Consider the following 15574-nt stretch of genomic DNA (forward strand, 5'->3'; position numbering starts at 1 on the left):
GTGTGGAGGGATCACATGATCCCTCCCTGTCACTCAGCGCTCTCTCTCTGCAACTATCGTTGCAGAGACAGAGAGGGGATCTGTGTGCGCATGTCCAGTTCTTGGAACTGGACATGCGCAATTGAAGAGTGAAGAGAAGACCCGAAGACAGCGCTTCCGAAGAGGGGGGTAAGTATGACTTTTTTTATCACTGAAACAGCAGTTTTTCGGAACTGCTCTCTCTGTGCAGGGCTGTAAATAAATGTGAGAAGTAGTTCAATCCTTATCATTGCGATAAGGATTGAAAACTACTTTTCACTTTATGTGAATATTGATAAATGTGCCCCACAGTGCGGAAAAGCAAACAAAGGCGAACTGAAATATTGTGTTGCTGAAATGAAAGGACCAGTGTATCCGCAAAATCCAAATTGTGTGAAATTCAGCAGGAACTGCACACACCAATCCTTACAGTACCTCTTTTTACTTTGCACCAGGCTTTATAAATACCCTCCACTGTATATTCTAAGTGTTTACTCTACTAACGTCTATAACAATATCCATTTTATTACAATGTGGACTGTGACAAATACACTTCCTGCTTTCCTCTTACACACGACACATTGTAGGAGAACAGCTCCCTACAGTTATGTACATATATGATATTGATGTTTGTGTCCTTCTGGCCTCTAGTCCCCGTCAGCAGCCCAGAGAACCAGTTCTGTCCCTGCCCATTGTCGTGCTGGGCCAGAGGCGTTGTGCAAATCTGGATTTGCTGCCTGATCTCCCTGCAAGACAGAGCTGCACCCGCCCGCTGCTATTATGGGCTTTAGGTGTAGTGAGTTATACTATACTGTATCTTCCCCCGGCTTATGTGCTGCGAGGATTGACTGAAATGTCTTCTACACACTGCACTTTATCCGCGGTGCAGGGAGAGATTTGGATGTTTGAGGTGGGGAGCGAAGGATGAAGATTGCAGCTGAGGGAGAAGAATAACTTCTTTGTGGCTAATTATAGAGTCTATTTATTTATTTATTTGTATTATTCAGAAGTCAAAGAGGAATGGGTATAATTACTACAGAGTAAAAAAAAAAAAAAGGAACTGTCAAGTCCCCTGTTTAACGCCCTCGTACCCTAAATGAAAAATCTTTAGCTTATAATATTGGGGATGATGAGTGCCCATTTGCCTCTTTTCTTTTCTTGAATACACATAAATCATTCTGGGTGATGAGAGTACCCACTTGTCTCTGCAGTGTCGTCTCATTATTATACAAAGCATTAGGCCTTTACAAGTCTGCAACTCCGAGAATTAAACACAAGCTGAAATATGTATCAATCCCCAAATGCATTTTTATATAAATAAATGTGACAGGTTCTTTTTTCAAAGTTTTGACAGGAAGATGTTGTTTGCGGGATATTTGCTCGCTCTCCCGAGAGTCCGGGAGACTTACCCGAATTTTGGGAGGCTCCTGGACATTCCGGGAGAGTTGGCAAGTATGCACTAGTCCATACTGAATTCATGCATTCTCATGAATATTTATTGTTTTTAAAACAGTTGCCCTATTATTATTATTTATTATGATTATTATTATTATTATTTTATGCATTGTGTTTATTTTTAATTATTGACTTAAATTGCTAAATAAAAACATTACACATAGTTTGGCTACTGGAGCCAGTGTTCCAGTGGAATCTATAGATGGTATTTTCATATAGCTCAGCTGAGGCTCCAAAAGGATTTTATAGTTAAGCTTCTGCCTGTATGCTTGAATATTTATAGTCTGATAAAGTGAATATGTCACGTTACAAGTAGTATGCCCGTCCCTTTACCCAACGCGGTGCCCATGAATCTGACAGGATCCTCTTCAGATATAATAACCGCTGAAGAATTGATGTTAACTTGGCAAGTGCTGAAATAAGCCCTCGGCCTTTCCTAAAAGACGTCAAGAGAGGCAGCTGCGTACCCCCCTCTCTGAATCAGGACTCTGCTCCGAAGGGGTTAAGCTGATGTGACCGTCCCCAAATACAGCTGTCCCAGCATTTCCCGGATCCCATTGAGATTCAATTCACACCGCCAGGCGAAGCTTCACCAGTGAGACGGCACGATCGAGACACAAACCTCAGCGCGTTAAGAGGAATAAACTGTGACAGTCACAATCGAGTTAGGAATGTAATCCAGTTAGAGGATCTTATTATGCAGACTCACGTCATCTGCAATAATTGGAGCCAAGCTGTCCCCTCTCGCTGAGAGCCACGTGACGGCTAATACCTCCTCTCAGGATAAAATGTGTGTGGGGGGTCATCACTTATATTGTGTCAGTTAATGGGCCTGCAGAATATTTGGGGAGGATAATGGAAGCGGGATTGATCAAGCCTCTGGGCTGGAGGCAGGATGGATGATCCTTTCACAGAAGCAGCAATTTGTAGAGTAGTAGCTGGAAGAGATGAAATCTAAAATCCATCTGAATGTTGTTGGATATTTCGGAGTCACAGACAAGCGTTGTATTGTGCAGTCAGATCACATTAACTTCAGCAAAAGTACTGAGCTTACTCCACTAAAGGTTTGCAAATTAGAAAAAAATAAATAATAATACTACAAACGACTCTTATTGCTCGTTATTTGTCATTATCAATATTTTGCTAAATGTGCATTTTAAAGAGATGTTTGCGGTTTATAAAGATTAATCTCCTTAATTATTAGACAGTGATAATATAGTCGTTAACCTTTGAGCAGTTTTTTCTATTCCATTAGTCAGCAAAACAAATCTTATTAGAATAAATTACTATTTACTAAGTTAGATGGGAGCCAATTAAATCATCCATTCACTAATCATCCAGCGCCACCTAGGGACCATATTATCACTAAATGTTATGGTGCCACCTAGTGGCCAAATTATCCTTAAATGTTGGGGTACCACCCAGTGACTGAGAGATCAGATTTTTGCCATTCTAGAATAATTTAGAAAATGAAAGAAAACATTTGTTTGGAAACAAAAACATACTGGTAGGTTAATTGGCTTCTATCAAATTGACGTGTGTGTGTGTGTGTGTGTGTGTTAGGAAATATAGACTGTAAGTTCCAATGGGGCAGTGACCGTTGTAAGTGACATATTCTCTGTACAGCGCTGTGGATTTAGCTGCTCTATATTGCTGGGCCCTTCCCAACAATCTCACAGAGCTGTCATTTCATTTCTCTATTCCTAAAGTTGCATTACTGTGAAAAGGAATTAAACCCCTCTGCCAGTTCCAGACATGTTAAAAAACGACTATTTTACCAGTAATGGTGCGTTTCACAAAGAAATTCTGGGTCCCCCGTTGTTCCCGCTAGTTCCGTTCTGGCAGAAAACCTTTTATTTTCTGTTTACAGAAAAATAAATTTCAGATTTGAGTCTAAAAAAAATAAATGTGTTGAGTTGATGTGAATCTGGGAAGTGACTTATCAGCAGCAGATCTAAGTGTTACTCTGCAAGTTGTTTTTGCAGATAGATACCTTTTAAAAGATTGTGTGTTTTACGTTAACACTGGAAATACAGGGTCTGCATGCTCCCCGTCGGCATACTTTGAATTGTGCTGGAAAAGGGTGAATTATATATTTGTGCATCGCTGAAAGTGTCTTTCTGTCATCAGTACAGGCTATGAGCCAACAAGGCAAGGACGCTGGGACTGTCGTTTAAGATCTGCACATTTTCAGAAGACTTGCAGAACACGTTAACACGGGAACTGTTTGTTTTGTTATATGTGACTTTAACAAATTCGGCATAATCCCCCCCAGTATCCTCAAAAGGCAGCATGAACCTGTGTTTAATTTTGTTGACTTCGAACCTTTGCCCTACGGCCCTTTCCCCCTCCGAGCAGAACGTGTGCAGAACAGCTGAATTCTAGTCTGTGGGATTGCAGAACTATTGTTTCTTATACTGCTGAAATGTCGGAACTTTGGATACATTGTGTCCATGGTTTAGCCAGGATCTGCTCTCTGATTGTACAAAACTATAAGTAACACTAACAAACACAATAAAAAAATAAAATAAAATTGTTATATAGCTCTACTAATTACGCATAATTTAGACTGTAAGCGCCATTGGGGCAGGGACTGATGTGACTGACAGATATAGTCTAACAGACACACTACGGTGGATTATGTCAGAAACCAATCAACCTACTAGTATGCTTTTGGACTGTGGGAGGAAACCAGAGCACCCGGAGGAAACCCACACAAACACGGGGAGAACATACAAACTCCACACAGATAAGGCCATGGTGGGGGATCAAAATCACGATCCCAGTGCTGTGATGCTGTGGTAAAAAAAATAATTATATATATATATATAAAATAAGTGACTGGTATGTGATAGTGTTACAATGTAGGCAGTAGGAGAAATGGCGGTATGACATAATCCCCACTTCCACCAGTGTGTGTGTGTGTGTGTGTGTGTGTGTGTGTGTGTGTGTGTGTGTGTGTGTGTGTGTGTGTGTGTGTGTGTGTGTGTATATATACTGCAAATGCCAACTGCACAATAGTTGTAAGAGAATGCAGCTGCCACCACTGGACTCCTTAAACTGCACCAAGAACCCCTCTTTCTTCCGGGTAGCTGGCATAGCTGCTGCAGCACCTCTTTGCTGTGGGGTGGCTGGTACCTCCTGACCGGTTACTATGGATCAGGACTTCAGGCAAATCTTCATGTAGTGATGCATATTTGCTCAAGGGGCCCTTACAAGGTCCATTACACACTAGTTGGAGGTACTAGTGATCATTCAGAAGTACAGATGGTATAATACAGTTAGAATACAAAATACAGCTCTTATATACAGTTTCTGACACACATGTTGGCAGGGGGTAACCCAGCCCCCTTCCTAGCTGGCACCACATAGTCTGAGATATTACATCAGATATTTAGCCTCAGGATGTAATATATTCTCTAATCTTGTATTTAAAAATATTCACGTCAATCTGTGATTTCCTAAATTATTTGCTGGTTGCATTATTCATGTAGTTTGTCTATCTTTTTAACAAGACAGGATAAAAGGTAACGACCCCCTGCTGTGTATTCTGGCTAAAAAATTGTTGGTCACTCACAAATGAAAAAAAGGCTTAATTAGCAGGGATTTCCTTTTTTACAGAAACAACTTTCCTCTAACATGGCATCAGTACATTTCCAGTATAAAACTCTGTACATTTGCAATGATAAACATTGGCGGACTGCGCCAGTAAGTTAAATAAATTGATATAATAAGTTATTTCTAAGGGATCCAGCCACAATATATAAGATATATATAACATCGTAGAGGTGCTTCCATTATAAGAAATGACTCTCAAAGTTTAGTCACCAGCAGCATTTTATAATTATTTACATTTTGGTAAGATAGATAACGGGTGAGGTTTAATGCCTGAAACAAGTGCAATGTCTAAAAATGATCCACTCGAAATTGATTACATCTCTTTTGGGCATGTCCCATCCCTGGGGGCAGACAGCCCTATCAGGAAGTAGTTAGAATGTTATCATATTGGAAGTAAGCCTAAAATCCATTAAATGCAATCATTAACTTGCTGCTAATTCCAGAGGGTAAACCCCTTTACTTAAAGGCATTTCCAATTCTGCCTTGAAAAGTTCCTTCCTAACTGTCAAATAGAGTATAATCTGATTACAGCCTGGCTCAACATAATAAAGTAGCAATAATTTCAATACCATTAGTGGATTTAGTTTAGAAAATATCCCGCCTTTTTGTTATCTGGGGTAATTAACATATATTTATATTAACCTATATCTATAATCTATATCTGTGATCAAGCAGACCTTATATGAAGTGTCACGACGAATCACAAACTAGAGTATCACGGATTGTAACAGACTGCTTTTAGGACAGGTTTTAATGACTGGTTTAGTACAGCAGATTAACGTGTAACCCAATTGGGACACTTAACATCCACATTTAAATGTAATTGGTGAACAGATTAGTGAAAGCCAAGATTTACAGTGGTAGTGTATTATCTATCGTTTTATGACTTTGTGTTTACTGATGTGCATTTATTTCTTCACACAGGTCATGCGGCTGAAAGCTGAAGCAGATGAGGTGAAGCAAGTTTACCGAAGCGAAAGAAATCCCAACTAACGGATCACCTTCCCAAGAAGCACTGTGCCAAAAGCCTGCTCAGTTTCAATAACTTTATCCTTTCTGGAAGAGAGAAAGAAAATACAAAGTGATTAATGAGCACTTCAGTTTGGACGGGGAGTGTGCAATCCTGGCTAATGAGACTCGGTATACCCCCACCAATGGCAGGAGGTGCCCACATCAAAGGATTACTTCACCTTTAGCTGTGAGGAGCTTTCTTCTCACCAGATGGCCAGACAAAAGCACATTAAATGCTGAAATTTGCACTCCGTGTTTGCTTTTGCACCTCTGAGTTTAGCAAAGGCCTTTTGTTTATTGCGGACCAGAAATGGGCCTTCGGACAGTATTTTGGCCCAAGGACTGGGTGGCATTTTTGAAATCCTGGATTCTGTTTTCGCTTGGGCTTTCCATGCAGATAACCTTATCACGGGCATGTCCGACTGTGTGCCGCTGTGACCGGAACTTTGTCTACTGTAATGAGCGGAGCTTGACCTCAGTGCCTCTTGGAATTCCGGAGGGTGTAACCGTGCTCTACCTCCACAATAACCAAATTAACAATGCTGGATTCCCAGCGGAACTGCACAATGTCCAATCAGTGCACACGGTTTATCTGTACGGCAACCAATTGGACGAGTTCCCCATGAACCTTCCCAAGAATGTCAAAGTGCTTCACCTCCAGGAAAACAATATTCAGACAATTTCCAGAGTCGCACTGGCTCAGCTTTTAAAACTGGAAGAGCTGCATTTAGACGATAACTCCATCTCAACAGTAGGCGTGGAAGATGGAGCCTTCCGTGAAGCGGTTAGCCTAAAGCTGCTGTTTCTCTCCAAGAATCACCTGAGCAGTGTGCCGGTTGGTCTTCCGCTCGATTTACAAGAGTTACGGTTGGATGAAAACCGCATTGCTACCATTTCAGACCAGGCCTTGCAAAACCTGACCGGCTTGGAACGTTTAATACTAGACGGCAATCTCCTTACCAACAAAGGTATTTCAGATGGCACGTTCAGCCACTTACCCAAGCTGAAGGAGTTTTCTATGGTACGTAATTCTCTCACCAGTCCTCCTACCGATCTCCAGGGCACCTATTTGGTAAAGTTAAACTTGCAAGACAACCAGATCAACCACATACCGGTGTCAGCCTTTGCCAAACTGCACAAGCTCGAGAGATTGGATATTTCAAACAACCGGCTCCAGTTGTTGATAAAAGGAGTCTTTGATAACTTAACTAATCTGAAACAGTTAACTGCACGAAACAACCCTTGGTTTTGCGATTGCAGTATCCGATGGGTTACGGAGTGGCTTAAATCTCTTCCAGCCGCCATCAATGTCCGCGCTTTCATGTGCCAAGGACCAGAGCATTTTCGGGGAATGGCTGTCAGAGAGCTCAATGTGAATCTATTGTCCTGTCCAACTACCACTCCCGGCTTACCAACCACTACGCATCCTCCTCCAACATCTGCGCCGACTACCCTCCCCCCTGTGATCTTTGTCCCTACCCCCACTGTAGCACCTACAGTTCCAACGCCCACACCATCATTAGATCCCCTCACTGTGCCTGACCTAGTCATCATAGTCACTGAAAAAGTGACCCCACCCATCCGAGAAAGAGTCCAGATCTCTATTCGTTTTTACAATGACACGTGCATCCAGGTCAGCTGGTTGTCCTTTATCACAGTCATCTCCTACAAGCTGACTTGGGTTAAGATGGGACACAGCTTGGTCGAGGGGATTGTCCACGAACGGATAGTGAGCGGAGAGAAGCAACATTTGAGTTTATTGAATCTAGAACCCAAGTCCACTTACAGGATTTGTTTAGTTCCCTTGGATGCTTTTAATAACTATCGAGCAGGTGAAGAGACTGTGTGTGCCGAGGCCACCACAAGGGCATCTCTATTAATAAACGGCAGCAACAGCCCCTTTGGCCACGAGCAGACAACTACACAGAGTTTGGGCTCCCCGTTTATGCTGGCTGGGCTAATTGGGGGGGCAGTCATTATTGTACTTGTTGTTCTTCTCAGCATCTTCTGCTGGCATATGCACAAAAAGGGACGCTACACATCTCAGAAGTGGAAATACAATCGTGGCCGCCGGAAAGATGACTATTGTGAAGCAGGAACCAAGAAGGACAACTCAATCCTGGAGATGACGGAAACCAGCTTTCAGATAGTCTCCTTAAACAATGACCAGCTCCTTAAAGGAGGTTTCAGACTGCAGCCCATATACGCCCCAAATGGGGGCATTACTTACACAGACTGTCACATCCCCAATAATTTGAGGTACTGCAACAATAGCAGCGTTCCAGATTTGGAACACTGTCACACGTGATAACATTACGCTCTTTGGTACACGCCAAGCTACGAAACAAGAGACAGACTTTGCGAAACGGAACAAAGACCACAAAAAATTTACATTTGATAAATGTTAGGCAGATGCGTTTGTGCATCAGAATACTCTGTAATTTATACGGTGTACTATATAATGGAATTTAAAACAAAAAAGTGCTATCTTTTCTATTTCCAGTTCATTGCAAACAGTTTTGTAACTCTTTGCTTTTTAAATCTTTAAAAATGCTGAAGTACTGTACAGGGTTGTACAATAATAACCCATTTGCCATGATAAAGAAATGACCAGTTGTGGTTTTTTTTTGTATATTGCACTCACATGTACATGTATGCTCACATGTACACGTATGCTCACATGTACACGTATGCTCACATGTACACGTATGCTCACATGGTAACTGGCATAACGCTGTAGATACGTGTATACAAACTAGAGGAGGATTAGGAACTTAGAGTGGTCCTGGAAAATATTTAGAAATTGACTCATGGTGTAAGTGAGGACACTGCAGGGGCAGGAACATCATGAAAAGGGCATGGCTAGCTCTTTAGGCAATACTAGGTCACCCTCCAGACCCTCAAACATACCCGCAATGCTTCACTCACCAATTTTACGTTCACTTCTTGGAAAGCCGAGCAACGAATGCACACTCTAGATCTCCCTCTCACGCATCAGCACAGATGTTACGTTGATAGCATTCACATTTGATAACCAGGCTTATTTCCCCTAATGAGTCCCAACATTACATTATTAGTAATGACATTTAATATAGAGATCCTATATTGCACTAATAATATACAATATATTAATAGCCCCCACAAATCCACAATACATAAATACAGCACTCAACAAATATTGTATAATAGGAGCCAGCCTAAAATGTTAGAAGCTTGGCATATTTTACATTATTTATGGTATCTGCTAATACATTTTTCACCATACTCCTTTACACACAGTGTACCCCTCTTATAGATATCACACCCCCTTCAAACCACGTCACAACCAACTTCTATCTCCACCTCCATCCTCTTCTTCATCTCAGTCCTCTTTATCCCCCTCAAGTCAGTTCTCTAGGCTGCCTCTCACTCCTCTGATTCAGTCACCCCTCTCCTCAGCACCATCACTGCCCAGTCGTCATCATCCCCCTCCTCATAATGCCTCGTTAATCGTTACAGCCATCCTGTTCTCCTCTTCACCACCATCACCCTGCCGCATTAATTCCCTGTCATCATAATAATAATAATTAAATATATATACCTGAAACCACAAGATAATTAGTCTCTAGAGGTGGGAAAGAGTCAATTTGGAGACTAAAATTGTATATTATATTATCTAATAAACTTGGTCCAAAAATTTGATGGATTATATGACATGTAGCTCCTCTTCAGCCATTTTAAACATGGTGCAGTTGAAGTTAGGAGTTTTATGCAATTAATCCCTCAGTAAAATACATTTATCAGACAGTCAGGTGTCCCATACCTGCCCATCGAAACAGCGATGCCTCCATCAATCCTTTACCCCCACTCCCCCTCCCCTTACACACAGGGGAGTCATTAGAAATTGCAAGGGCCCATAGTAAAAATATGAAGGGGGTCTGTGGCAACTTACTGACTTGGTGGCAAGTAAAAGGTAGAAAAGTTGAAAAAACAAAGATATAAATATACAATGTAAAGAAAGTAAATAAAACGACTTATATGGGCTTAAAAGCTATTGCTGGGGCTATCTGGGCTGCTTCAATGTATAAGATGTGTTGGCTAAGCCCCACCCCTGAGGTCCAGCCAGGCCACGCCCACATCACTGAGGCATTGGAGGTAGGGAGGTACATGAGGAGAGGACAGAGGAGCAGCTACCAGGAAGCTGACCAATGCCAACTCTTCTCCTCTTATGCCTGGACTCCCCAGACCAAGGCATCATGATACAGGTCCCCTCCACATATCATTGCTAATTAAAAAGGTGCAAAAAATGCCTAAGGAGGTGCCCATGACACATGGGGGTCGCCAGCCTACCGAGAATACATCTGGTGAGGCCTACGGCCAATCCTCCCTTAATGAACACTGTTGCTGAGCATCCTTTAGATGAGAACATTTACACATTTTTAAATTAGTTAATTTTCTTGACATACAGACATTAGGATGCAATTCATATTTAAAGCTGAAACCTTACAAATGAGTTGACTTAATAGATAAAAAAAATTATTATAAATAGCTGAATAGTGCTTAAATCACAACTACCAACATTCCAGACGTAAAAATCAGGACAATGTCATGTCCACAATATGCCCAAACCATACCAAGTTCTGGTGAGATCTACCACTTTCCAATAGGCCATGTTCCTTTGCGGTACTGGAAATCGCGACTGTCTCGCGGAAATTTGGGACATTTTGCAGGTATGAATCAGTCTGAAACCAAAGTGCTTTAGCAAATTTTGTGGTTGGTCAAAACCCTGATGTATCCTAATTTTTCTGTGACTTTAATGCACAGGACAAAGTTTCTCTGTGGATACAATAATGTTTAATTATAGAGTCAGTCAAATCAGGGTCTTTATAAATGATGGGCAACATGTGCCACAATTGACCTCAATAGATTTGACTCCCAAAAGTGGCCACACCCACCATCCAATAGGCCACACTCCACAAAAATTGTGATGTTTGTCTAAAGAAACAAATATCTGTAACTATCTACTTAAAGCCAGGCAGGCCAGACCCCAGGAGTCAGGTAACCTATGCATCTAAAACAATGACTACTATTGAAGGGTCTTGCTAGATTTGACTGATTAGCTGTTTTATGTTTTAAAGGGAAACTTTGTTCTGTGCATTAAATCACAGTAAAATGAGGATTAAAGCATCTGATTGAAAGGTGTTTTGTGTGGATAGTTTTGGTAGCTCAGGGTCATGGTCAATTTGTTGGCAAAATGTTGACAGGTTCCTGGATTTGATGCATTTTATTTATTTTTATTATAGAAAAGGCAATTTCACACTTGATCATTGAAGCAGAACTGTGCCATGTGGTGTTATATTGGCAGCTAGATGTCGGTGTGAATGAACCTTCAGGTAACTTCCTAATAAAAGGAATTTTCACAGTTGGGCGACTTTCATCCGGCTCTGATCATACGGTAACGTCATGAAAGTCACACTAAACCTAAGGCAGTCAGATCTCTGTAGCTCTGTCCTCACTCTGCTCTGACGAGGAATCTGTCTCTCTGCTGTGCAGCATTTTCCATGTGGATCTACTCATTTCTTACATTACAGGAGGGGTTGAGGTTGGCCACCCCATGGCTCTCCGTAAGTTGAACGGGTATCATGGCTCGCCATCAGTTGTATAACTCGCCATTGGTTGCACAGATATCATGACCAGCATTCAATCATACAGAACCCAAGGCTTTCCATTGGTTGTACAGATCCCATGGCTCATCATTGGTTGTACAGGTCATATGGCACCCCATAATTTGTACATGTCTCATGGATAGCCATCAGTTGTGCAACTCTTCATTAGTTGTACAGGTCCCCTGACTCTCCATGGATTGTACAGATCACATGTTTCTCTATCTTTTGTTCAGATCACACAACTCTCCATCAATAGGTTGTACAGATCCCATGGCTCACCATTGGTTGTACATGTCTTATGGCTATCCATCGGTTGTACAACTCTTCATTAGTTGTACAGGCCCCAAGACTCTCCAGGGGTTGTACAGATCACATGGCTCTCTATCGTTTGTTCAAATAACACAACTCTCCTTTGGTAGGTAGTACAGGTCACATGGCTCTCTATTAGTTGTACACGGCACACATCTCTCCTTCGGTAGGTTGTACAGGTCTCATGGCTATCGTTCAGATGTATAGATCAAAAGGCTCTCTATCGTTTGTTCAAATCACACAACTCTCCATTGGTAGGTAGTACAAATCACATGGCTCTCTATCAGTTGTACAGATCACACGGCTCTCCATTGGTAGGTATAACAGGTCACATGGCTCTCTACCAGTTGTACAGATCACATGGCTCTCTATTGGTAGGTAGTACAGGTCACATGGCTCTCTACCAGTTGTACAGGTCACATGGCTCTCCATTGGTAGGTAGTACAGGTCACATGGCTCTCTACCAGTTGTACAGGTCACATGGCTCTCCATTGGTAGGTAGTACAGGTCACATGGCTCTCTACCAGTTGTACAGGTCACACATCTCTCCTTCGGTAGGTTGTACAGGTCACATGGCTCTCTATTAGTTGTACACGGCACACATCTCTCCTTCGGTAGGTTGTACAGGTCTCATGGCTATCGTTCAGATGTATAGATCAAAAGGCTCTCTATCGTTTGTTCAAATCACACAACTCTCCATTGGTAGGTAGTACAAATCACATGGCTCTCTATCAGTTGTACAGATCACACGGCTCTCCATTGGTAGGTATAACAGGTCACATGGCTCTCTACCAGTTGTACAGATCACATGGCTCTCTATTGGTAGGTAGTACAGGTCACATGGCTCTCTACCAGTTGTACAGATCACATGGCTCTCCATTGGTAGGTAGTACAGGTCACATGGCTCTCTACCAGTTGTACAGGTCACATGGCTCTCCATTGGTAGGTAGTACAGGTCACATGGCTCTCTACCAGTTGTACAGGTCACACATCTCTCCTTCGGTAGGTTGTACAGGTCTCATGGCTCTCTATTAGTTGTACACGGCACACATCTCTCCTTCGGTAGGTAGTACAGGTCACATGGCTCTCTATCAGTTGTACAGATCACATGGCTCTCCATTGGTAGGTAGTACAGGTCACATGGCTCTCTACCAGTTGTACAGGTCACATGGCTCTCCATTGGTAGGTAGTACAGGTCACATGGCTCTCTACCAGTTGTACAGGTCACACATCTCTCCTTCGGTAGGTTGTACAGGTCTCATGGCTCTCTTTCGGATGTACAGGTCGTATGGCTGTCTATTGGCAGTACAGCACCAGGTGTACTCACATTTACATGTATGAATAAAAATAAATGTTAAATAAATAAATAATGCTGTATGTAAAAAAAAACACTACTTCAAAAGCGAGAACAGTCATAGAGACATGGATCCTGACAGCAGCTAAGGACCCCACAGTCCAAATTTATTTCTAAAATCCTCACACCCTATTGCATTCTTAACTTATGTCCATCCTATGATTGTTTAAATTCTCCACCTCTGTTGGAAGGCTGTTCCACCTATCTACTACCCTTTCAGTAAAGTAACTCTTCCTCAAAGTTCCGCTAAACCTGATATTGTTCAGCTTTAGAATGCCCCCTCCTCTATAAAGGGGTCTATTCATTAAAGGGTGAAAATCCCCATCTCCAGCACAATAGCCGGTGATAAGGCTCCACCCCATACGGCAAGGGGTCACTGGCGGCGATAGATGAGACCCGTCGGGTCTCACAGGCTGTAGCAGAATATTTAGCACTCATTGTGGTGGCACAAGTACAGCTAGGATACATGGTCTGCTATTCCCCATATAAGAATGCTTTATACTTAAAATAAAGCATGTTTCCATTGGTTAATATGTTTAATATATTTTTGAATTCTTTTAAATATAGTTTTATTTATTCGTTATTCACAATTTATTAATATTATTATTATTATTATTATTATTGTTATTATTGTTATTATTATTATTTTATTACTATGTGGAACCGAAAGCCGAACTTTAAGTTGTATGGCGCAGTGAAGCTGTAAGTTAACCCTTACTGGCCCAGTGACAGTATTCGCTCAGTCGCCCTGGTGACATTTTAAGGATAAACTGCGATAAGGAGCGATAGAAAATCGGCCTTATTGCTGCATTTTAATAAATAGACCCCTAATACCTCTAATGTATTTGAAAGCTTCTCTCTAGACTGTACAAATTTCCATCATCCAGTCTTTCCTGTCCTACCTAAAACAATTGGTTACATTTTTTTGTGATGTTTCCATCCTCATTTCACAAGCCCAAAACACGAGATGAAATAAGGAACCACTTTGAATGGGTAATAAACAGCGATTTCATTACATCACTTACAAAAACATTAACAAGCTCTGTCATCAAGCAATGTTGGTTGCACTATGCAGTCTGTATTCAGTGGTCTTTAGTTGGGAAGGAATGGGCGGTAGGGTTTCTATGCTGTGGTTAGCTGTATTCAGTTCTAGTCCAATGACCCATGATTCGAGCCAATGACGACCGATGTAGAAAGATACAATCAAATGTCTCCTGCCCCAATTGCTGTGTAAACTGTCATCATCCACAGGGGCGTTTGGAAATGAGATTGTACCTGACAGTACTTTGGGTGCAGGGGAGAAGTGGTCGTCACAATTGAGGCTTCCTGATTATTACAAACGAACAAACCGCTACACAAATCCTTATTCCAGGTAGTAAAGACACAAATGCGAGGACGACAAACCCACTTTAATCCTGGAGCCTTGTTGATATATAACAGGCAGTTGCATAACACAGGGAAAGAGAAGACAGCCCGATGACTGGATCCGCATCGCCAATGGATCAGATTCCTGATGTACGTCACTTGGGATCAGACTGGCGTTCGATTTTCCAATTTCCTAACAAAGAAATAGAACACAAAACATTTATGTCCAATATTTACAGATTTAGTTCTCACTGCACAGCCCACGGTTTTATAATTTACTGGTTATGCTCAAGCTAACCTTCCTGGTGAAATAAGTCCGCAGAAATGGCCATTGTGATTGGCAGACTCCAACATGACCCCGTCTGCCTGGTACATAATTCTCTGTTCCTGAATTTAATTTACTAAAGCATATATTACTGTTTTATTAGTAGTCTGAGCTCCCCCCCCTTCTGTATTCACTACATAGACCTTGCTTGGCAAACAGCAGATCTCTGTGACCTTTGAAGCTATTTGAAAAAAAACAAAAACAGTTTAATACATTTTAACAATCAATACTGACAATAGTAGACAAAACTTTGTACTTTATCCTCACATTTACATATCGTTAGAACCTTGTCGTTTCAAAGTTTTGTACGTAAGGAGAGTTTTCAATGTTAAACTGACGCCAAGAGAATGTTAGTCAGGAAGGGCTTGTGTCAGTCCCATTCACTGACATTTATTTTTGGAATGTTGGCGTAAAATCACATTTCATGATTCATGTTAATGGTTTAAAACTTCAGACAATGCGTATGGGGCCTAC

At 41.6% G+C, this 15574-nt stretch overlaps 1 protein-coding gene across 1 annotated transcript in view; it reads left to right on the forward strand.

Moving 5' to 3' along the window:
• Window positions 1-8709, forward strand: part of FLRT2 (fibronectin leucine rich transmembrane protein 2) — a 48847-nt gene extending 40138 nt beyond the window's left edge. The window contains exon 2 of the mRNA XM_075193328.1: window positions 6016-8709. Coding sequence (XP_075049429.1) covers window positions 6413-8410 — 1998 coding nt within the window. The 5' untranslated portion in view covers window positions 6016-6412 and the 3' untranslated portion in view covers window positions 8411-8709. The remainder of the gene's footprint in view (window positions 1-6015) is intronic.
• Window positions 8710-15574: the final 6865 nt, after the last annotated feature.

This window comes from Mixophyes fleayi, chromosome 12, assembly GCF_038048845.1.
Source record: "Mixophyes fleayi isolate aMixFle1 chromosome 12, aMixFle1.hap1, whole genome shotgun sequence".
NCBI lineage: Eukaryota > Metazoa > Chordata > Amphibia > Anura > Limnodynastidae > Mixophyes > Mixophyes fleayi.